At 44.4% G+C, this 24812-nt stretch overlaps 1 protein-coding gene across 12 annotated transcripts in view; it reads left to right on the forward strand.

The window, feature by feature from the left end:
• Positions 1-24812, forward strand: part of PNPLA4 (patatin like phospholipase domain containing 4) — a 181339-nt gene that overhangs the window by 36208 nt on the left and 120319 nt on the right. For all 12 annotated transcript variants that reach the window (XR_010240052.1, XR_010240098.1, XM_063955497.1 and 9 more), the window contains exons 3-4: positions 17109-17203; positions 17433-17568. Coding sequence is in view for 10 of the 12 variants with exons in the window: in XM_063955497.1 (XP_063811567.1) it covers positions 17109-17203; positions 17433-17568 (231 nt within the window). In the remaining 2 variants the exon portion in view is untranslated. The remainder of the gene's footprint in view (positions 1-17108; positions 17204-17432; positions 17569-24812) is intronic.

Raw genomic sequence — 24812 nt, forward strand, 5'->3', positions numbered from 1 at the left:
AGACGCTGGGGGGGGGGCTGCATTCCTCTTAGGCCTGGGCATGCTGTTTGTGCAGCGATGGGTCTTAAATGCACTTGGGCTAAACTGTGTATGGATGCTTGAATGGGGACTGCAGTGTGTGTATATACCTGCAGTTTGGGAGAGGGGGAGCGCAGGGGGGGTTAGTAATGTAAATTGTACTTAGTCTTTCCCTTGATTCCAGGAGCTGTGATGGTGGGTGCCTTCTTGGATCCTTAATCAGCAATGAAAGAGGGAGCCTGCCTGGTCTTCCTGGTCTTTTGTACCTCCCAGGTAACTCTCCTCCCCTTTCTCCTATAGGACCCTACTGTGCTACCTGCTCTATCCCCCCCCCCCCCCCTCCCCCTCCCCCCTTTCCCTTAATCCCTGCCCCAGGCTCCTTCTTTTAAAAAACCCAGGACGCTTATTTATTCTTGGGCCTAATTTGTCCCTCGAATTCTTTTAAAATAGTATTGTGAGGTGGACCAGAATTTACTAGAAATGGCTGGAAATGAATCTTATTGAGGTTCATAATACTCTAGGAACAACAAAAACAAATGACAGTATGTTGTTTTAGCTTTTTTTGTCAATTTTTGAAAAACAAAATGCAGGTCTAAAACTAGTCACAGCTGTTTTGCAAATCCAAAGGCGGATAACAAATCAGAGCCAAATCCAGCAAAAATGGTCCGGCGCACAACTCTAATTGCAACCTATATAGTGCTCCCAAAACTGCTGTCTTCCCTGGCACTGACATGAGTTGGATGAACAATTCATAGAATGTATGATTCTGTTGGTATCTTGTAGTATGGGCCTAATTCAGACCCAATCGCGGCAGCAAATTTGTTAGCTAATGGGCAAAACCACGTGCACTGCAGGTGGGGCAGATATAACATTTGCAGAGAGAGTTAGATTTGGGTGGGTTATTTTGTTTCTGTGCAGGGTGCAGGGTAAATACTGGCTGCTTTATTTTTACACTGCAGAGAGAGTTAGATTTGGGTGGGGTGTCTTCAAACTGAAATCTATGTTGCAGTATAAAAATAAAGCAGGCAGTATTTACACTGCACAGGAACAAAATAACCCACCCAAATCTAACTCTCTCTGCAAATGTTGTATCTGCCACACCTGCACTGCTCATGGTTTTGCCCATTAGCTAACAATTTTTTTGCCGCGATTGGAATGAATTAGGCCCTATGTATTCTGTACCATGTGTATCTGAGAGTGTAATCACATCACTGCACATTGCTCATCACACCTGTTGTAGCCTGAGTGCAGCCAATTTAACTGCCTCATCCAAGACTGGATTATCCACAATGCAAACCACCTGGGGCTTGTGGGCAATAGAGGGTCGCCAGCTGGCCAAATGACAAAACATTTTTTTTCTGCAGCAGGGTACACTGTGTTCCACACAGGGAATACATCGGGTGTAGAGAGGGATCTTGATCCAGGCACCAACAGGTTAAAGCTTGAACTGTCCCAGGATGCATTGGGGCCTCCTCTATAACCCCACCTCCAGGCACTGTGAGCCCAGTTTTCGAGTTTGTGCCTTTGGCAGCCCTGAATAAAGCTTTATAAGAAGACTTCAAGGGCCGCAGCACTTACATGTCAGAGTGACATTCTGTGCTGTGGCTCTGTCACCTCCCAAGCAGCGTCGCATACTGCCGCAACTCGGTTCCCGGGTACTTGCAGCGGAGGTGCTCTGGCTCTAGGCACACGGTTGCAGACGCTCTCCTGTTTCGCGTGGCTGCTATGGGGAGGAGGTAAGAGGGTCCCCCAGGCGGGACCTGCTACTAAATTGCATTCTAGTCGCAGTCTAGGGAGACGGACTGCAACGCTGGCATGGACACGGCTATGCACAGGGATCCCACTATATCTGCCAGGGCATAGGAGTACAGGTCAGGTGTACTAACACCCAGTTTAATAAGACTCCGTAGTACCAGGCGGTGAGGACCAGCATAGGAGAGCCGGCGCATGACCTGTAGCCCCTCCTCCGGCCCAGGGCACCATCTCTGAGCAGATTTTTCCTGCCCTGGAGCTGCTCTCCACTCTCCCTCACTCCCTGACTGAGATGCTGGGCGCCATCTTAGGTATAGCTGCGGCTGATCTCCGGGACTGCAGGGCAAGGTCTCCCTTGTAAAGCCGCCTGTATACAGCGCTGTGACTTTACAAACACTTAAGTATTCTACATGTCTATTTACAGACAACGTTATTTAAGAACAAGTGTATCTGTTACAGAATAAATTGTACGAGTATTCTGATATATACCTCCGGTCTAGGACCGCGCTGTATATTATATAGCATTGCACTGTCTGTTTTGCTTAGGTAATCGAAACAATTACTATAACTCTCACCAGCTGCACAGTGAACTAGGATACTATAGCATTGCACTGTTTGTTTTGAATAGGTAATCTGGAGTTATTGTTATAAGTAGAATTTAGCCTGTTTAATTGTTAGATATTTGAGGAATTTGGGATGGCCTCCTACCCTATCATTATTTGTTTGTTTTAGCTTATATTGCCCACCAGTGGGTGTTGGGTAATGGGTGAGATTTTAATCAGTGAACCTATACCTTACACATGTTTGTATTAGTACATATTAGAGTATAGCAGGCTGATTAATCCAGCGTGTAGGACTCTAAGGGAGTAGGCTCAAAGGGAGACAATATATAATTTTAATATCAAAGCCTGGACTTAGCCTGGACTTAAACTGGACGAAAACAGAATGAAAACATCCAACAACAAAAATAACAATAGATGAACTACTTATCAATATCAACTGTATGGTGTAATGGTTAGCATTACCGCCTCACAACACTGAGGTCATGGGTTCAATTCCCACCATGGCCCTAACTGTGCGGAGTTTGTATATACTCCCCGTACTTGCGTGGTTTTCCTCCGGGTACTCTGGTTTCCTCCCACAATCCAAAAATATACTGGTAGGTTAATTGGCTCCCAACAAAAATTAACCTTAGCGTGAATGTGTGTGTGTGTGTGTGTGTGTGTGTGTGTACATGTGGTAGGGAATATAGATTGTAAGCTCCACTGGGGCAGGGACTGATGTGAAGGGGCAAATATTCTCTCTAAAGCGCTGCGGAATATGTGTGCGCTATATAAATAACTAGTAATGAATAATAATAAATAAATAAATAAATAAATATGCAAATTTTTCACCCTCCAACCTTCACTTTGTGAACACTATGCAACCCATTTGCAGAAAGGAACATATATAAGATCGAGTTTCCATCCATAATCAGGATCACGAAGATCTTTATTGGCACAATTGTGAGTTCACCTTCTTATCACACCTAACAAATCTTGTCTGTGTAACCTGGACAATAAGCACTGTATTTCCATGTTTTTGACGCACCTACAATTTTTAATTTCTCCTTCAGTTACTTGTATTTGCAGTATTCACAAACATCTTCATGCACATGCTGAACCTATATCATTTTGTCTTTACATACTTGCAAATCCAGTCTGAATTACCTTTGCTTTTTGCTAACCCTCTCATGTCCTCTCATTTCTAACACATACTTCAACTTCAATTTCTGCAACTACATAAACTTTCTGCTGTAACCAAATTTTAATGCCACTGTACTTTCACTTGCATTTCTGCAATTCTACTGCTCTGTTCATCTTACAACCACCACTCCTATTTCCAAATGTATCTTGCTATTTATCTAATCCACACTACAGCATGTCTAGCCTGTCACTATCACCCCCCAACACTCCTTGTCTGCCCTATCCTTTTCTCTGTCCCCTGCTCCCACCTCTATCCTTCTCGCCTAGTCTCCTACATTTCCTTCTCTGTCCCCTCCTTTGTCTCCCATCCACTTCACCATCTCACTTCCACTCCTCCTCTGACATCCCACTGTCATTCACCATAACCCTACCATGGGCCCAATCGTCCACCACTCTGCCCTGCTCCCTCCCTCTCTCCCTACCTCACCTCATAACCCTCTGTGCCACACTTTACTCCCTCCATGCTCAACTGCTGCAGTGTCCCTTCCTAGCCCAGGAGCCAGCACCCTCACTACATCCTCTGTATCCCTGTCTTCTAAATCCATCTCACTTCATTGCTACAGCAACCCTGATAATCTCATTCACATGACTCCCTCAGACTCTCTCCCTCTCTCCTGTGCCTTCTGGATCGCCAGATCTGTCTGTAATAAACTGGTCCCCACCCATGACCCTTTCATCTCAAATTCCCTGCATCTCCTAGCCATCACTGAAACCTGGATTACTCCCTCTGACACAGTTTCTCCCACTGCTCTCTCTGCTGGGGGTCTCACATTCTCACACACAACCCGACCTGTGGGTCGCCACGGTGGTGGTGTTGGGCTCCTACTACCCTCTAGCTACTCATACCAACTCATACCACCAGAACCATCCCTTACATTCTCTACATTTGAGGTCCATGCCATACGTCTCTTCCAACCTGTTCATCTTCGAGTAGCTGTCATTTACCGCCCCCCTGGCATGCCCTACAAAATCCTTGACAACTTTGCTTCCTGGCTTACTCACTTCTCTCTTCTGACATTCCCTCCATTATCCTAGGTGATTTCATCATCCCTGTAGATATCCCCACAAAATCACCTGCCTCTAAACTCCTTAATGTCACCTCTTCTCTTGCTCTCTCCCAGTGAACCTCCTCCCACTCCCATGTGAGTGGAAGCTCACTGGATCTGGTCTTCACTCACCGCTGTGATCTTTCTGATTTTTCCATCTCCCTGTTCCCCCTCTCTGACCATCACCTGCTCACTTTTAACCTATCGCTATCTGCTTCTCCATCTTTACCACCTAAGACTACCATCACAAAGCGTAAGATTGAGGCTATTGACACCACTTTCCTATCTATCTTCCTTGTTTGACTCGCTGCTCTCTCGTATTCTCTCTCTTTCCTGCCCTGAACAAGCTACTTCCCTATACAATGCATCCCTTACCTCTGCTCTTGACTCTGTTGCCCCACCAACCACTATTCACTCTCGCAGATCGACACCTCAACCCTGGCACACCAAATGCACCATATGTCTGCAAAAATGCTCATGTACCGCTAAGTGACAGTGGAGGAAATCACGCTGTAAGGCTGACTCCCTCCACTACAAATTTGTGCTCTCATCCTACTTTGCTGTCATTACCCTCTCTAAACAATCTTACTTTAAAAACCTCATCTCCTCCCAATCCTCTAACCCCCGGTGCCTCTTTGCCACTGTCAACTCGCTCCTCTGCCGACCCCTGCCTCAACTCCCCTCTTCACTTTCTGCTCTTGACTTTGCCACCTACTTCACATCAAAAATTGACTCCATTCGTCAGGACATAACATCCCACTAGAACCTGAGCAACCCCCCTCCTCCATTTCCCGACACCCCCCCCCCCCCTCTCCTTCCCTCCTTCCGAATCTGACATCTTTCTTCCCTGTATCTGGAGAGGAAGTCATGGTCCTCATCTGGTCCTCACCTCCCCTCCATCTCCCCACTTGACCCTATTACCTCCCGCCTTCTCCGCTTCCTCTCTTCTGCCTGTTCCCATCTTGCCCATCTACCCAGTCTCTCACTCTCATCAGGCACTGCCCCTTCTGCCTTCAAGCATGCACTTGTCTCCCCTATTCTTAAAAAAACTACCCTTGATCTAACCAATCTCCAACTACTGACCCATCTCTCTTCTCCCTATTGCCTCCAAACTCCTTGAGCGTATTGTCTAGTACCGCCTCACTTTCTTTCTTCCCACTCACTGCTTGACCCTTTCCAGTCTGGTTTCCATCCTCAGCACTCCACTGAAACTGTCTTCACGAAAGTCTGCAATGACATCCTTGCTGCTAAATCCAGGGGCCACTATTCTCTGCTTATTCTCCTTGACCTCTCTGCTGCTTTTGACACTGTAGACCACCCTCTTCTACTGCAGATCCTTTAATCACTTGGTTTGCGTGATACTGCTATCTCCTGGCTGTCCTCCTACCTTTCTGACCGTTCCTTTTCTGTATCCTCTCATGACTCCACCTCCCCCCCACTTCCTCTACCAGTAGGTGTCCCACAAGGTTCTGTTCTTGGGCCTTTCCTTTTCTCTTTCTACACATCCTCATTAAGTGAGCTCATTAGCTCTTTTGACTTAAAATATAATCTCTACGCTGATGATACTCAAATCTACTTTTCCTCCCCTGACCTCTCCCCTGCTCTCCTCCAACTGTCTCTCTGCTGTCTCCTCCTGGATGTCCCAGCGCTTTCTTAAACTTAACATGTCTAATACTGAGCTGATCATCTTCCCTCCTTCCCGCATAACCTCACCTTCCACAATTTCATTATCCATTGATGGCACAACTATCTCCTCTAGCCCCCAAGTGCGATGTCTTGGAGTAATCCTTGACTCCTCCCTCTCCTTCAAACCACACATTCAGTACCTCTCACAAACCTGCCATTTCCATCTCAAAAACATCTCCAGGATCAGACCCTTTCTCACCCAGGACACTACTAAGACCCTCATCCACTCACTAGTCATCTCCAGAATGGACTACTGCAATCTCCTCCTATCTGGCCTTCTTCAAAAATGCCTCTCTCCACTCCAATCTATCCTCAATGCTGCCGATCATCTCATCTTCCTCACCAAACGTACTACATCCACATCCCCTCTCTTGCAGGACCTTCACTGGCTACCCTTCCTATTCAGAATCCAATTCAAGCTTCTCACACTCACCTACAAAGCCCTCACCCACTCTTCTCCCTCTTACATCTCTGACTTTATCTCTCTTTACATTCCCACCCATCCTCTTCGCTCTGCTAATGCACGCCGTCTCTCCTGCCAACTGATTACCTCTTCCCACTCCTACCTACAAGATTTTGCACATGCTGCTCCCTATCTCTGGAATGCTCTACCTGTCCCCATCCAACTCTCCACCTCTCTACAAAACTTCAAACGGGCTCTCAAGAACCACGTCTTCACCAAATTCAGCCAATTCTCCTCCTAACCCTCTTGTCTATGCTCACTGTCTACCCTTTCTGTGTCACTCCGGACTGTTAGCGCCTCACCTTTTAGATTGTAAGCTCGCAAGAGCAGGGACTTCTTTTCTCATGTGCCTTTCCTTTTCTTACTTACACAATCTTATACTCCTTACTCCCTTTGATGACACCTAATCCCGGGTTTTCTATACCTGTCCTATATTGTCTTGAACTGTAAGTGGTGTTTTCTTTTTTGCTCATTTGATTATGTACTATGTAATGGGCACTGCGGATCCCTTGTGTCGCCATATAAATAAAGGATAATAATAATAAATATATATTATATACTAGTCCAGTGCAGTTTTATTGTCATACTAATAATTATCTGCATTGTCACTGTGACTGTGTGTGCCTGTATCTGCTGTGCGGATTTCACTTTCAGTGTTTCCCAGATATATCTATCGCTGTATTCTGTACCCTAAGGTACTAGGTGCGTCATGGTCTATTATATAGTGCTTCACAGTATTTATCTATTACGTGTATTATACTGTGTACTCAGTCACATAATACCGGATTTCTTTGCAGGTGCTGTGTACTGGGGACTTAGTCACATACTAAAGAATTTATTTGCAGGTATTGTACTCTGTCTGGCTTTATCGTACTCATACGCTCTACTGTTGTATTTATTGAAATGTCTAACAAAAAGGGCAGTAAGTGCGGGGACGCTCCCACATCATGCAGGGCATGCATCAAAGATTTACTTGAGGGGAAAGTTTTATATGATGGTCTGTGTACTGTGTCATACCTCTCACAGTCAGTCCACAGCTCCTGCAACCAATCAGGAGCCACCCAGAAACCGACAGATAAACGTGTGGAGGGATGCCTGAAATCTATTTACTCCCTAACAGGTGCTGTACATAAACCCACTATTGCAGCCTCCTGGGCTGCAAAATGTATTGAAGCATGGGTACAGGTACTGGAGGAAGAGCTACCTAATGAATTATCTGACAAGGCCAGACAATACCTGTCTCACATTACCACCGCCACCTATTATATACAGGAGGTGTCCTCTGAGGCAGGTGTGTTGGTGGCTAAGGCATTGACTACATCTCTCCTAGCTCGCCGTATTCTGTGATTGAGGTCATGGAAAGTGGACCTGGACTCCAGAAAGACCTTGGAGGTATTCCCTTTTAAGGGAGACAACTTGTTTGGGGAAGACCTAAATAAAATTGTTTCTGATTTAGCGGCTTATAAAACTGCATTTCTCCCAATTCCTACTCCCTCTGCACAGAGGGCAAAAGGTACCAGTTTTCATTCCCTTCGGCTTCATGGAAAAGCGAAAAGTCAGGCATACCTGAGACAGTCTCGTGCTACCAAAACCACAAAGCCCAAGACAAAACAGTCCTGGGCGATCCGTCAGCCTGCTTCTAAACAAGACAAGCCTGCCGCATGATGGGATGGGCATCCCCGTGGGGGATCACAGGGTGACTTCTACAGTTCACCCAGGTCTGATTAAAGACCACTTCAGATGCATGGGTGCGGGATGTCATCTCTCACGGGTACACAGTCTCTTCCAAGAGATGTCCCCCTCGCCAGTTTTGCACCACGGTTATCCCTTCGGATCCATTAAAAGCGCAAGCTCTACAAATGGTTTTGAGTTCCCTCCTGCATTCAGGAGTGGTGGTGTCGGTTCCTTTGTCCCAGAGAGGCAAAGAATACTACTCGACCCTGTTTCTAGCTCCGAAACTAATTTCAATTTAAGTTCTTTTCGGTCTATACTCAACCTCAAATCATTGAACAAGTTTGTGAGAGTGTCCAAGTTCCATATGGATACTCTGTGCTCCATCGTACTTGCCATGGAACCCAGAGACTATATGGTATCCCTGGATAGACAAGATGCATACCTGCATATACCTATTGCCATGTCGCATCAGCAGTATCTGCGGTTTGCTATTGGCAACATCCACTATCTGTTTCGGGCTCTGCCATTTGGACTGGCTATGGCCCCTCAGATCTTCTCCGTCGCCAGGAAGTCAGGATCCTGTCATTTCTGGACGACTTGCTGATCCTGGCAAACTTCCACGATGTCCTTCTCAGTCATCTACAAATGACAGACCGTTTCCTACAAGCCCACGGGTGGCTCATCAGTTGGAAGAAGTCCTTGCTGGTCCCATCTCAGAGCATGGTGCACCAGAGGGCACTGCTGGACACGCACAGTCAACAGCCGTTTCTGTCTCCGGAGAAGGTCCTGAAGCTTCAGGATAAGATAAGATGCTTCCTTTGTCATCCCAGAGTGTCAATACACTCGGCGATGCAAGTACTTGGCCTGATGGTGTCTGCATTCGACATGGTGGAGTACGCTCAATTTCATTCCCACCCTCTGCAGAGGTTAATTCTTTCTTAATGGGATGGCCTACCTCATCGGATCAGGTCTCATATGATCACTTTGACTCCAGAGGTTCGTCTGTCACTGACCTGGTGACTTCAGGACCAGCAATTAAGCAGGGGCCGTCCCTTCTGGATCCCCGACAATGGATGACAGTCTGAGGGGTTGGGGTGCATTGTGTCAAGAATCCTTCAATGGGCGGAACTCAATCTGCCAGCAATATCGGCAGTGTTTATTCCAGGTGTCCTCAACTGGGAAGTGGACTTCCTCAGTCGCCAGGACGTGGACGCCGGAGAGTGGAGCCTTCATCCAGAGGTCTTTCAACTCCTAGTGGACAAGTGGGGCCTACCAGATTTAGACCTGATGGTGTCTCGACACAATCACAAAGTTCCGGTCTTTGGATCAAGGACCAGGGATCCTCAAGCAGCGTTTGTGGATGCACTAGCCATTCCATGGAACTTTCGGCTGCCTTGCGTGTTTCCTCCAGTGTCACTCCTGCCCAGGGTCCTGCAGAAGTTCAAGCAAGAAAGAAGAATACTACTTCACTCCAGCGTGGTCCAGATGGCATTGGTTCTCAGACCTGCAGGGTCTATTGACAGAGCATCCGCTTCTACTTCTTCAACGACCAGACCTCCTTGTACAGGGCCCTTGTCTCTATCGAGACCTGGCCAGACTGGCTTTGACGGCGTGGATCTTGAAGCTTCACTCCTAAGGGCAAAAGGATTTTCTGAGACGGTCATCAAAACTTTTTTGAAAGCCCGCAAACCGGCATCTGCCTGGATCTATTACAGGGTCTTGAATTCTTACTTCACCTTGGGTGCTGAGAAGAACTATGATGCATACAAATTCAAAACATCCAGAATCCTGGCTTTCCAGCAACAAGGCCTGGACTTAGGCCTTTGGCCTCCCTCAAGGTTCACATATCTGCCTTGTCAGTGTGGTTTCAGAGAGAGATTGCGTCTATACCTGACGTTCATACATTCACTCAGGGCATATTGCGGATTCAGCCACCCTATGTCCCTCCTGTGGCTCCATGGGATTTATCTGTTGTCCTTAATGCCCTGCAAGAGTCTCCGTTTGAACCTCTTGAGTCATTGGACCTTAAATGACTTACAGCTAAGGTCCTGTTCTTACTGGCTATTGCCTCTGCCAGATGGGTGTCGGATCTAGGCATTTTGTCCTGTCGTCGAGCCTTTCTGATATTTCATTGTGACCTAGCAGTTCTTAGAACTCGCCGTGGTTATATACCTAAGGTGGTGTCCTCTTTTCACCTTTAATTAAGAAATTGTGGTTCCAGCCTTCATCTCTTCTGAATTGTCCTCCAAAGAACGGTCTTTGAATGTGGTATGGGCTCTCCACATATATGTGGAGAGAACTGCCTCTATTAGGAGGTCAGATACCCTTTTTGTACTGTTTGGTTTCCACAAACGTGGCTGGCCTGCGAATTAGCAAACCTTGGCCAGATGGATTAGAATGGTGATTGCACAAGGTTATGCGCAGGCTGTAGTTAAATCCCATTCTACTCGGTCTGTTGGACCTTCTTGGGCGGCCTGCCATGGCGCGTCCGCAGAACAATTGTGCAAGGTGGCTACGTGGTTCACAGTGAACACATTCATTAAGTTCTGTGCCTTTGATATTTCCCCCTCCCATAATGCTTCCTTTGGATACTGGGTTTTCTGCGAGGTACACTGGGTTCCACAGGGTGCCCACCCTGACGCACCTTGCTTCTATGGGTTTTTATGGCATTAGCTGCTGGTCCCTTCTCCTGTTGTGGGAATGTGGTTCTATGTGACTAACATCTCCATTCTCTTTTACCTGCTCATGCATTGGACTGGTTAACGAAACTGAGCTCACAGTGCCTGGAGGCGGGGTTATAAAGGAAGCCCGAATGCATCCTCGGACAGCTAAAGCTTTAACTTGTTGGTGTCTGGATCAAGATCCATCTCTACACCCTATGTATTCCCTGTGGAACCCAGTGTACTACGCAGAAAAAGATTTAACAATGGTAAGTCTACTATAAATCTCCTTTTTCTTTTAAATAAAAAGGCCGTCAGAGCACTTGGAGTGCAGGGGTAGGGCTCAAGTGCTTGTTAAGAGAATTTTACCAGGCCAGCACTTCTGTGGCACTGGCAGATTGCAAGCTCACCATCTCTACTTAAAATCAGTGTAATGGGGGCCAAGATTCTGGCACATCACTGGCTGTACTCTCAGTCAGTCACAGGAGCATGTGAAACCCTCCTCCAAAAGCTCCTCCAATCAGAACTGAAGAAACCTGAGACGTGAACTACGCATTGGTAGCCTGTGCTAGGAAATGCAGAACACAGATGGTATTGGGCCGTGGTCAGGTCAATGAGAATTTTCTTCTGTAATACAAGTGTTACTAAGTTACTCATTGCAAATATTTGCATCTCTCATTTTTAAGGCTATATTTCTTAAACTGTTTTTATGGCACATTCCCCCCCAAAAAAACATTTCAAGATAACATTGGAAAACGTAGGACTAATGTGGGGGTCCGTGCATCTGCAAGCGGAAGCTTAGTATCTCCTGACGGTCCGCCCATTTTCTTTCGCAAAGCAAGGACTGCTAAAATGATATTTTATCTTCCGTTAAGAGCTGTCCTTTGAGTTGTGAGGACTTCTGGATAAATGACCTAGGGGTAAATTTACTAAGATAGGAGTTCTATTTAAGAACATCGCGGGCGCAACCATAGCAACCAATCAGATTCTACTTCTCATTTATCTAGCACCTTCTAGAAGATAATACCTGGAATCTGATTGGTTGCTATGGGCAACATCCCATATTAAATAGAGCTCCCATCTTAGTCAATTTACCCCCTGGAATTCAGCCTGCACATGTACAAGCCACAAAGGGTTCAGATAGGGATCTGAAGGAAATTCTGTGTGAAGAAGTCTATAGGCAACACCATTCATAGATGGCTTTCCAGAGCATTATACATATGGGGAATGCGGTAAACCTACAAAATCTGTACTTATACTCTCAGCAGTGTCCGATGGAAGACAAATTGTTTCTACAAGCCATCCAATCACCAGAGAAAAGGTAAGGGGTCAGAGTGAGCATCTTTGGTATATAATTTCATATTAAAGGTATCAAAGAGAGAATTGCTGACTTGAGCTGATGGGTAAGAATAAAAAGTTGTTATGGTTTTAAGTTTAACCCTTCCATGCATGAATTATGTTAACCTAATGAAAGATTTTTCTGTTTCTTATTAGTCTTCAGGGCTTATTAAAAAATAAAATAAAATAAAACGTTTAGGTTTTTAAACTATAAAACTAAAGAAGTTATACTTATGTCCACTTGAGTGAACAACGTGCATCTGCGTCATAAAGCATTGTCCTATTATCATGGAACAGTATTTTAACTGAAAGGTTTTTTTTTAACAGAAAAAAAATGTCTGTTCTTATTATGTTGTTTACTGTATTTTCCTCCAGAAACAAAAAATCCTCTATCCTTATGGATATATTAATCGTGGCTTCATCTGTGCCTGGGCGTGCCCGCCATTGGCGTTTCTACCATGGGTGCAATGTGTGCAATGCGCACGGGCCCCTGGGTCCAGGGGGGCGCACACCACACACATTGCACCCATGCTGTGTTAAAACTCACCTTCTGGAGTCCCGTGACGGGCGCTGAAGCTGCAGCAGTCGCAGCAAAAATCCATCCCAAAGTGGCCGCTGCACATACGCAGTAGCAAATTAGTCTCCGGAACATCGCGGGCGCAATGTTTCCGGAGACTTGAGCATGCGCAGAAGACTCCGGCATATTGACGGACCCTATGACGCCGTGGAGATGAGGGGGCCCATCCGGAGTCCGCAAACGGGCCCCCTCCTCTCACAAAACGCACCTAGCGACTACAGAGTCATAGAATGGGAGAGCGTCTCTGTGCACTGACGGATCGCCTAGTCACGCCGGGAGTGCACGCCTGCAATGGAGCCGCCTCAGATGAGTGCGGCTCCCTCTGTGTTACACAAATATTTTCATTTGCTTACAATTTTGCTTCATACATTCAAAATTAGCCTTTTTCACACTGAATTTGACTGATTTTAATGCTTGGTGTTAAACTTAGCGAAGCACCCTGGACACAAAGGCATGCATATGTACTTAGTTTTCCATTGTAGCACCTGTTAGCATGTTTTGCATCTATAAGCTTTAGCCAGTGATTTCCCACACTGATCCTGATTTCATGGAGTGCCTCTGACACGGCTCTGCATTTCGATTTAGGTGGTGTCTCACTTGGTCTTCCTCTTCAACGTTGCTCCATAGAGCCAGCATTGATCAATACTCGAGCAATGGATCCTTTGAAATCTGAGGCCCTAATTCAGATTTGTAAGAAACTGAACAGCCGCAGGGAAGCGACTGTGTAATTCCATACAAATGCAAATGAAGCTAACTCTGGGAGATATACACCTCCTAAATGCATCTGCAAGATCTGAATGCCGTGTCTGAAGCTGCTGCCTCAGAGCACCATCGTGACCTTCCTATGACTTAGACCCTGGACACGCCTACAAAATGGGGGAGGCAGGCCCCTGTTTTGGAGAACGGTGCAGGTTGCCCCTGCTCCACCCCACAAATGCTGCAGAATGCCAATCTTGCTGCGGCTGACAGGGGCTTTGAGCGATATCGCAAGACCCATTCTGCACAATCGCACAGCAGGTGTTGCACCTGCATAGATACCTAAATATCGGATTTGTATGTACACCATCAGGTTTACTTAGAAATCTAAATTAGGCCCTGATTCTTGTCATTGAATCCAGACATTCGATGCAGCAGCATTTATACAAGTCACATCAAGAAACTGAAAGAACACCCGAATGTACCATCTCCTGTTGTTGCATTTGCGTGGGTACTTTGCGACACACTAATCCATGAGATCCACTCCCCCCATGTGTGTGTCATACTACTCTGTACCTAACTCTGTTGCTAGATACTCTTGATGAAAATAAAAACAATACTAATAAAGCATTCACCACTAATACCACAGCTGCTACTAATGATAATAACTTAAATATAAATTGTAAAGAATTTAAATTATCATATAATGCTATCGGCTATCAAATCTGGCATATATGTATGGCTATTATATGAGGAAAATTTTTAGGGTAGGCCTATATGCTGGGATAAGCCTTGCATGCAGTAAGGATCTTTATTTTGCACGATGTCCACTGAAGTAAGCATGTGATTTTATATCCGCTGTGAAAAAAATAAATTGAGTGTTTGATCAAAGCATTTACCAGATTATGCCCTAAATGTTACTTGAATTATTTTATGTACCTGCTCTGGTATCTTTGGGTAAAAATACTTTACAGAAATCCCGGAAGTGCTGGGTGCTGGTGAACTTTTCTCATCCATTTTATTTAGATCTTTTGCAGGAATTAAAAACTGCCACTAGGCGTCATACCTTCTAAGTTTGGTAGAGCCCCTGAGAAGAGGAGACAATGCACTAGTGTTGCCAAAGATAGTTTCTATAGGCGATAATGGCTTAACTACGTAACTGACATGGTAAGATCACATGCATCCGTGCTGCCCCACTGTGACCCCCCAGTTTTTGACAAGGAGATCTGTTCTGTAGATGGTATGGAGATGTGGGACCGGCATTTTTACGTTTTTCTGTTTTTTTTTTTGTGGTTGGGCCTTCGGACTTTCAGCTGTGCAGCATGAGTTATGTACTGAAAAGCAGAATGTGTATTCTCTCACAAGGGGATCAATTGGTTTCCATGGGTTTAACAGTAGGTGGAGTTTGAGAAAAATCATTAAGAGCTTTTGAGCATGCTCAGTGAGTTGTGTCACAGACTGAGATCTATCCAGACTGTCATCAAGGTCTAAACTGAAGTCTATCACTACAATGGCTTTACCTTTCCTGTCCTTAGATAGTTGTGAATCGAATTTAGCAAATAAATGGCCAGATTTATCAAGCCTTGGAGAGTGATTAATAACACGGAGATAAAGTACCAACCAATCAGCTCCTAACTGACATGTTACAGGCTGTGTTTGAAAAATGACAGTTAGGAGCTGATTGGCGGGTACTTTATCGCTGTGCTATTTATCACTCTCCAAAACTTGATTAATGGGCCCCAAAGTCTTTTGCATTTGTTATGGTGCATACATATTAATAAAAGCATAGAGAATATTATTAAACTTGCCCAATAAAATCAGGTATAACCCTTCCTTGCTTCTGTGAATTTTGGTTGCCACAAGGGCCGTAGGGGGATTGTAACTGTGATTAGGGGGGAAACAGCAGTCGGGCTATTTCCCACACTCCTGTGGAAGAGGGTGTGGGGTTAATAATGTTGTGCTTGAAAAACTGTCTTCCTACAGGTCCCAGCTATAGTAGTCCTATCGGTTCCAAACTAAGAACTGTAAGGGCCCATGGAGAACCAGAAGGGCCAGCGTGCTCTGGCAGAGTGAGCCTGCTGGAACCTGTAGTGTACTTGGAAAGAAAATATTACAATAAACACAGGACACCCAACATACCATATGAAATACAAAGGTTATGTGTTCTCAATTATACATACTAGGCAGTGAAGCAGAGTTGCCAAAATATTCCAGGATTTTTTTGAGTACATACTGTATATGATAAGTGATTAATGTATGATTATTGTGAAAGACAGTATTATCTAATTTAGGATGACAGAGTGAAAAATTAGTTTTCCAGATCAATTTTACCATGAGCAATTAATGGCTTCTGAGTGGGTTCAGTGAGAATTGTTGAAGCTTTCAGCAAATCAAGACTTATAGGATATCCTATAGTGGAGACTCTTCTCTGCACAGCTTTAGGGCTGCAAACGCAAGAGAGTTGGAATGACGTAGGCATATACGAATATATATATATATATATATATATATATAGATAGATATATATATATATATATATATAGAGATAGATATATAGATATATACACAATATAATATTGGTTTATTGTCTGAGCATATATAGGAGAAAACTTATTTTCATCGTATTACAAGACCCATAGCTAGGGTTTCCTTTCCTTTCTGATATAATATATTTCACATCATACCTTTTACTTAAGATGTTCTAATCTTCAAGAGACTCCAAGTTGATCTTCCCTTTCACTTCTTTTTGAGTCCCATCACACAGCAAATTCCTGGTGACATCATTATGATTAGCAATTGACCTGTCATTCTCATTCAGCACACTTCAGTTCAGTTATAGTGGCGTAATATTCTTCCAAAGCAATTATACGTCTTGTTAGAGATGTGGAGCCTGTATTCCCACATACATGTACTGTGGCTAAACGGCAACAGTGAACTAAGCCCACTTTTGGGACTAAGGAGCCAAGTTATAAGTCTATTGCATACATGTGCATGTATTATTCCAAAGCAGCTGTAGTTGCCTCACTAATATCATTTATGCAGATTACTACTACACTCATTAAAGGATGCGGTTATGTGACCAGCGGTCGGGAGACCAACGGTCACTATAACGATGGTCACTATACCGACGCCGGGATCCCGTATGGTGATTAGCCCGACGGTTGGCATGCTGACCAACAGGGACTATTCCCACTCGTGAGTGTCCATGACACCCATAGAGTGGGAATAGAATCTGTGTCAAGCACAGTGAGCCACTGAGCCCGGTGTACGACGACCACAGCGAGCCCGCAATAAGCTTCGTTGCGCCCACCCCGTCAGCCAACTAAAAGCCGGGATACCGCCGTTGCATGGACCCAACCCCTCATTAAGAATGACTTTGTCCAATACTGTTACTTCCTGTTTGCCGGTCTGTGTGTTACATTTGTTTTTGTTTTTTTATGATTCTAATTTTAGGAAAGTAAGGATTTCATCTACACATTTTCTGAAGATGTTAGAAAAGAGACCCTTGGAGCAGTTACACCAAGATATGATTTTATGAATCGCTTAAGGTATATATGACAACAAAGCATCATTTGTGAGAGTCTTTAATAAAAGTGTCGTTTGCAGTACATAGCGTCTACTGTAAAACAAACCATACACACAGACAGCCCTTTCACCACAATGAAAACACAAAAGGTTTTCCTCTCGCGCATACAGTTGAATGCAGAACACCTGTTAAATATTTATTGCATGCTAAATAATTAAATATGAGTAATGTTTATAATTTCTTTGCCATAGGGAAGGCATAGAAGCAATTCTACCTCATAAAGCTCATGAGATAGCTGAGAATTGTCTCTACATATCAATCACAAACACCAAAAGCAGAGAAAATTGCTTGGTTTCAAGTTTTGCCTCTAGAGAAGAGCTCATTAAGGTAACAATGTTGTCATCATTGACTTTGGCAAATGTAAATTTATTGTGTTGCACTAAACCTAATGAGGTTCTTGTTTTATTTATGTTATTCCCCCATTCTTCTTGACATAATCGGATGTCATGTAGACTGCTAACATACTTTTTTCTTCATTTCGGCGCTCATACTATCCATTGGGCGCTGTATAGTAAATTTAGATGAAGTTCAAACTGGCTTTATTCAGGCTGTCATTTTGCAAGTGGCACACTATGTGCACTGTAAATAACTGCTACACAAAATTACCATGTAGTGTAATAAGATGTGCTTGGCTTGGTTAAATTTAACATTGAGATCCTCATAGGTTGTAAATGCATGTGCTTACTGTAAATACCCATCTGCATATAAATGTTCTAAATTCCATTTAATAAATTTCCATCTTAGCTCATATAAACAAACTCATATAAACAAACATTACAAAACCTTTGCTGAATCACCTTGTAAAAAAGCATGTCATATATTTAGATAGATATAAACTCTACAATATTAATCTCTCCTAACTAAGGCAATTGCAGTATCGTTTTGAGTATATATTGTAATACTAAACTGTTGTATACTTGAGAGAAAATCGCAGAAAATGTCATTATTTAATATGATATTTAATATATGCCAAAGTCTCATTCTATCCTCACTTTAATGCCAGCTTTGGTCTGTGTTCCAAGCTGGCAAATTAAAATATGTCTGTATTTATTACAGGCTCTATAAAAATTGGTGACTTTGTGCAAGCTCTACTATGAACCTTATGTACATTCAAAATTATACAGTTGCCAATAGCCTTTTAGAATCTTTATTATAACTAGTAAATGGTCATTTCTTCAGTAGATTGAGTTTTAGCAATTTTCAGTGTAATGGGAATAAGTGCTAGGCAGTAGGGTTCAGTAGCTGCATATATAAAGAGATGCAGTTATGCTCTTAACTCTATGGTTATGTACAGTATGCACTATGTCATTTATCCTCACTCAGACTTTTTAATGTCTCCCTAATTGGAAATATTGAAAAGGACACTCCTTTTGCTTCCAAAGTGACCTTAACATTTTAATTGTATGAAACTTTCTTTATATGAGATCGCTCTTTATTGTCCAAAAATAGCCATTAACTTTTTATGTTGTTATAATTAGACTGGAGGTTTTGTTGTTTTTTGTGTGTTTTTTTTTTTTTTTAAGAACTTTATTAAGCCACAGTACAAATCTTACATCAAATAACTGGCAATAGAATGATGCAACTAAATAATATTTACATATACTAGAAAAAGACAAAACCCCTGGATTTTTTTTCTTTAAGTACAAGAGGAAATGCAAGAAGGGGAGGGGGGGGGGGGGGAAACTGGGGCAAATTGAGTGCAGACATCAGGTTGTCCTGAGCCCGACAGTTGTGGTAGAAGTGTGCCTGCCACCCGCATAGCATACTGTAGTGTTATTTCAGTTGTCCTATCTGAGACAGGTTTCTATCAACCCTTATAAGCATGTTGCTCATAAGATTAGTAATGTCCTACATCTTCTAAATACACCAAACTGCTTATCACAGCTGTAGGAGAGGAGGCTAGCAAGTGTTCCTTGTCGCAGCAGATTGGTAGGGAGCTGTATGAGTCAAATAAGTTTATTAAAGTACTTATGGGCTCCTAAAATTTGTGTTATTTAAAGAAATAATTCTGTCAAGTGAGAATTCTCAGAGCTATTTTACTTTTTTTTCAATGTCAATGTGTTGAATGCCAACATTCTACGTGGACCGGCTAGTCTACAGCCGTCTCACAAGCTACCTCTCTGACAACTCCATCCTCGATCCACTACAATCTGGCTTTCGCCCACTCCACTCAACTGAGACTGCCCTGGTGAAAGTCACCAATGACCTGCTTTCGGCCAAATCCAGGGGCCACTACTCTCTGCTCATCCTTCTGGACCTCTCTGCTGCCTTTGACACCATAGATCATCCTCTCCTCCTCGGCACACTCCAAAACGCTGGCCTCTCTAGCACTGTCATTGACTGGTTTTCTTCTTACCTCACTAACCGCTCCTTCTCTGTGTCTGCCTCCAGCACCACCTCACACCCTTCCATCCTTCCTGTTGGTGTCCCTCAGGGTTCTGTCCTTGGACCCCTTCTGTTCTCCCTGGGTGCGCTCATTAACTCATTTGGCCTTCAATACCACCTCTATGCTGATGACACACAACTCTACCTCTCTTCTCCTGATCTGTCCCCCTCTGTCCTCTCTCAGGTTTCCAGCTGCCTCTCTGCAATCTCCTCCTGGATGTCTGAATGCTCTCTAAAGCTCAACATGGACAAAACGGAACTCATCATCTTCCCCCCATCCAGAGCAACACCCCCGACCAATATCTCCATCATTGTTGACAACACCACCATCTCCCCCGTTCCCCAACTCCGCTGCCTGGGCGTCACTCTTGACTCCTCCCTGTCCTTTGCACCCCACATCCAAGCTCTGGCACAATCCTGTCGTTTCCAGCTACGCAACATTGCTCGTATCAGGCCATATCTCTCCCAGAGTGCAACTAAACTCATCATCCACTCACTGTTCATCTCATGACTTGACTACTGCAATGTCCTCCTCACTGGCCTCGCTTGCTCCCATCTTGCTCCCCTCCAATCTGTCCTGAACTCCGCAGCTAGGCTTATCTTCCTCTCCCGCCGCACCACATCTGCCACTCCCCTTCAACAAAATCTACACTGGCTCCCATTCCCCTACAGAATCCTCTTCAAACTCCTCACCCTCACATACAAGGCCATCTCTAATTCCACTGCTCCCTACATCTCCAACCTCCTTTCCCTTCATACTCCCTCCCGCCCCCTACGGTCGACTAATGACCGTCGCCTCTCCACCGCCCTGGTCACTGCTTCCCATGCACGAGTTCAGGATTTTGCCCGTGCTGCACCCCTTCAGTGGAACGCACTCCCCCGCTCCATTAGACTCTCCCCAACCTTGCAAAGCTTCAAACGGGCACTAAAAACCCACGTATTCATCAAAGCATACCCTCCCGATGCATAACCCAGTGCTGAAGCTGCGCCTCCACCCCCCTGCCTCATTCCGTGAACATCTCAGCTTTGCTTACATACTGCCATCAGGCTACCTCCCACTTGCCTGCACCTCTTGTCATCTGTCTGTCGCCCCTCCCCATTAGATTGTTAGCTCTTCAGAGCAGGGCCCTCTTTCCTCTTGTTATCTAAGCCCTCGTCTAAACACATTTCACTCACAGCTCTCCCCTACTCAACGACCATCTTTATCCTACTAGTAAAGGCTCATCTCCATCTATGGCCACCAGCCTCTAGTAGTACGATGATCACTCCCTCAATACTTACATCTTAGCTGTATTATGTCTTGAGAATGTGTGGTGCTCTGTTACCTGTACTCTATTTCTGTTATTTATTTACTGTAATGCAATGTTTTGTCCCCTGTACTGTCCTTTGTACGACGCTGCGAAACACATGTGGCGCCTTATAAATAAAATGTAATAATAATAATACTGTACTCCTTGACAATGTATAGTACCTCCAGCATAAAAAGGGCGGCTGCAGCGGTTTCCTCCTTATGCTGGAGGTACTATACATTGTCAAGGAGTACCTTATAGGAGCAGCATTCTAAAAAGGAGTGAGTCATTACCTTCCTTTCCTTATTTTTAAACTTTATCACTCGGGTGTGATTCTGATTATTTATATTAGAAATCACATTTTTAATATAGTGGTTTTTGAGACACTATAGGCACACAGCACTTTGTTATAAATATATATATTTTTTTATATTGGCACTAACAATTCACTGGTCACTTTATAATACTAAGAGCATTGTTGCTGACACATATCTTCCCTTTCTGCCTATATAACTGTACCTAAACCCCTCGCTGAGGGTGTCCGTACATGGAGTAAGAGGACAAGGGAAGACGACCATATAAAGATACCACTACAGGCACATCTTGATCATATCTCTGGTACGCATATATATTATTAGCTGCACATTGAAGGAATTTTCCACACCAGAGCACTGAAGGCGCAGAGACTTAATCCCTATTGAACATTTTTACCTATGACTCATTGAAATATGAGTCAATAAGAAAGTCTATACTGCAGCCCCTACACCTAGGAGTGCTGAGGGGAATTGACATAAATGTTTATGCACGAATTATGTTATATTAATTCACCCATTGTAAACGTATAAGGTGTTAAGCGCTTGTTTTACATCCCTATTGCACATATATATATATATATATATATATATATATATATAGTGGATGGAAGCAGGCGGCACTCAAGCAGACTCATAGGTGGTGAAAAAAAGCGGTCCGTTTATTGATCCGACATGTTTCGGGGAACACCCAGTCCTCAGGGCCCTGAGGACGGGGTGTTCCCCGAAACATGTCGGATCAATAAACGGACCGCTTTTTTTCACCACCTGAGTCTGCTTGAGTGCCACCTGCTTCCATCCACTATATAGAGGACTAGCATTGTCTCTCAAGGAGGGCACCGCAGCACATTGCCATTTGGAGAGGGAGTGCCGGGATTGTTTTACCTTGTGTGTGTGTGTGTGTGTGTGTGTGTATATATATATATATATATATATTGATGAAAATGTTTGCCAGTAAGTGATAGTATGGGTATTATGTATGCAAATTCAGGTAGAGAACCTAGTAAGGCCAGCTTGATGAAGACCCTGCTATGACCCTGTTCCCAGATTGAGAAAGCAATCTGATTAATTCTATATGGACAGTGTAGCCAACTTTGGGTGGTATCCAATTAGTTGTGGTAAATTACAGCGGCTAATTGTCTTGCCGGGGGCTATCCAGAAAGCCCCAATAAGCCGACGCGAGGTGCGGATTATCGGGGATTTTGTTTCACCTGTCTCAGGCAGGCAAAACCAAATCCCCGAAAGTGGTGCAAGCAGGGGGGGAGGTGGTGGTGGGGGGGGGGGGTTCTGAGTACCCAGAAACCCCCCCTGACCAGCCGAATTCTATCATTCTGAGACTGAGACAGCTGTGTCTTCCTCTCAGTACAAACCGCGGCCACTACTGCGATCGTGATCGCAAAAGCTGCTACTGCACTCTCATCCGCAGCGCTCAGTCTCTTCACAGAAGCACAGCAGAGCATGGTAAGTGCTGCTCCTTCTCCTCCTCACTGTCTGCCCCACGTATATATGTGTGTGTGTGTGTGTGTGTGTGTGTGTGTGTGTGTGTGTGTATGTATGTATGTGTGTCATATGTAAATATATTTTTATAGACACAATATATACTATATATTGCAACCCGCACTCTCGTCTTCCGTGTATTAACATCCACTGGGGTGTCACCCACGATACCCCAATCTGGGGTGTCCAAATATAGAGAAGACTGAAAGGGCACTCACCAGTTTTAAATGCACAATCGGTTTAATTCATACTTGATGGATCAATACATCATCTGTCCCAAACGTTTTCGATCTTTCAGGGGACACAACAAAACAACAGCATGAAGGTGCAATGCATCCGCCACTAAACAAATGGTCACAGGTCTCCCATATGCAGAATGCTTGGGACCAGGTGCATTCCAGATATGTGATTTTTCCGGACAACAGAATACTTGTTATCTGGGACGGGTCCCAGGGGACCGAAGCAGGGGGGGGGGGGGGGGATGGGGGAATCCCGGGGGTCCGCGGTGGGTCCTGACAGTAGTGATGGAATGGCTATAAAGCCAATCTCCCACCTGTCTGTGATTGGCCATGGACTCCAGTGATGTCATGACGCCGGCCACATCATGACGTTACTACAGGGCTGACATATTCTGGTTTTCTGAATATTTTGGTTAATGGATATCCGTATATATACTAATACGGAAACCCCCCTTACTAAATCCAGCATTTGCCCCTGAAAGCAGCCCCGTTTTAATGCGAAAATTAGAGATGAGCGGGTTCGGTTCCTCGGAATCCGAACCCCCCCGAACTTCAGCCTTTTTACACGGGTCCGAGGCAGACTCGGATCTTCCCGCCTTGCTCGGCTAACCCGAGCGCGCCCGAACGTCATCATCCCGCTGTCGGATTCTCGCGAGGCTCGTATTCAATCGCGAGACTCGGATTCTATATAAGGAGCCACGCGTCGCCGCCATTTTCACACGTGCATTGAGATTGATAGGGAGAGGACGTGGCTGGCGTCCTCTCCGTTAGAATAGATAGAGACACTTGAGTTGATTACTTAGTAATTTTGGGGAGCATTAGGAGTACTCAGAGTGCAGAGTTTTGCTGATAGTTAGTTACTAGTGACTGACCACTTTATTATTTAATATAATCCGTTCTCTGCCTGAAAAAAACCGATACACAGTCACATACCATATCTGTGCTCAGCCTCAGTGTGCTGCATGATAATATCATCTATGTATATCTGACTGTGCTGAGTGCTCACTGCTCACACAGCTGAATTGTGGGGGAGACTGGGGTGCAGTTATAGCAGGAGTACAGTGCACACTTTTGCTGCCAGTGTGACTGACCAGTGACCACCAGTATATTGTCTGCCTGAAAAAGTTAAACACTCCTGTGGTGTTTTTTTTTTTTTATTCTATAAACGCATTCTGCTGACAGTGTCCAGCAGGTCCGTCATTCATTATATTATATAAATATTTACCTGCAGTAGTGTTATATTTTTTTTGTTCATCTTTATCATCTCTATATTAGCAGACGCAGTACGGTAGTCCACGGCTGTGGCTACCTCTGTGTCGTCAGTGCTCGTCCATAATTGTATACCTACCTGTGGTGGGGGTTTTTTTTCTATCTTCTTCATACTAGTAGTTTAGGAGTCTGCTGACAGTGTCCAGCAGGTCCGTCATTATATTATATATACCTGCAGTAGTGATATATATATATTTTTTATATCATTATCATCTCTATACTAGCAGACGCAGTATGGTAGTCCACGGCTGTGGCTACCTCTGTGTCGTCAGTGCTCGTCCATAATTGTATACCTACCTGTGGTGGTTTTTTTTTTTCTATCTTCTTCATACTAGTAGTTTAGGAGTCTGCTGACAGTGTCCAGCAGGTCCGTCATTATATTATATATACCTGCAGTAGTGATATATATATATTTTTTATATCATTATCATCTCTATACTAGCAGACGCAGTACGGTAGTCCACGGCTGTAGCTACCTCTGTGTCGTCAGTCACTCGTCATCCATAAGTATACTAGTATCCATCCATCTCCATTGTTTACCTGAGGTGCCTTTTAGTTGTGCCTATTAAAATATGGAGAAC

The sequence above is a fragment of the Pseudophryne corroboree genome, chromosome 2, assembly GCF_028390025.1.
Source record: "Pseudophryne corroboree isolate aPseCor3 chromosome 2, aPseCor3.hap2, whole genome shotgun sequence".
In the NCBI taxonomy this organism is placed as follows: Eukaryota; Metazoa; Chordata; class Amphibia; order Anura; family Myobatrachidae; genus Pseudophryne; species Pseudophryne corroboree.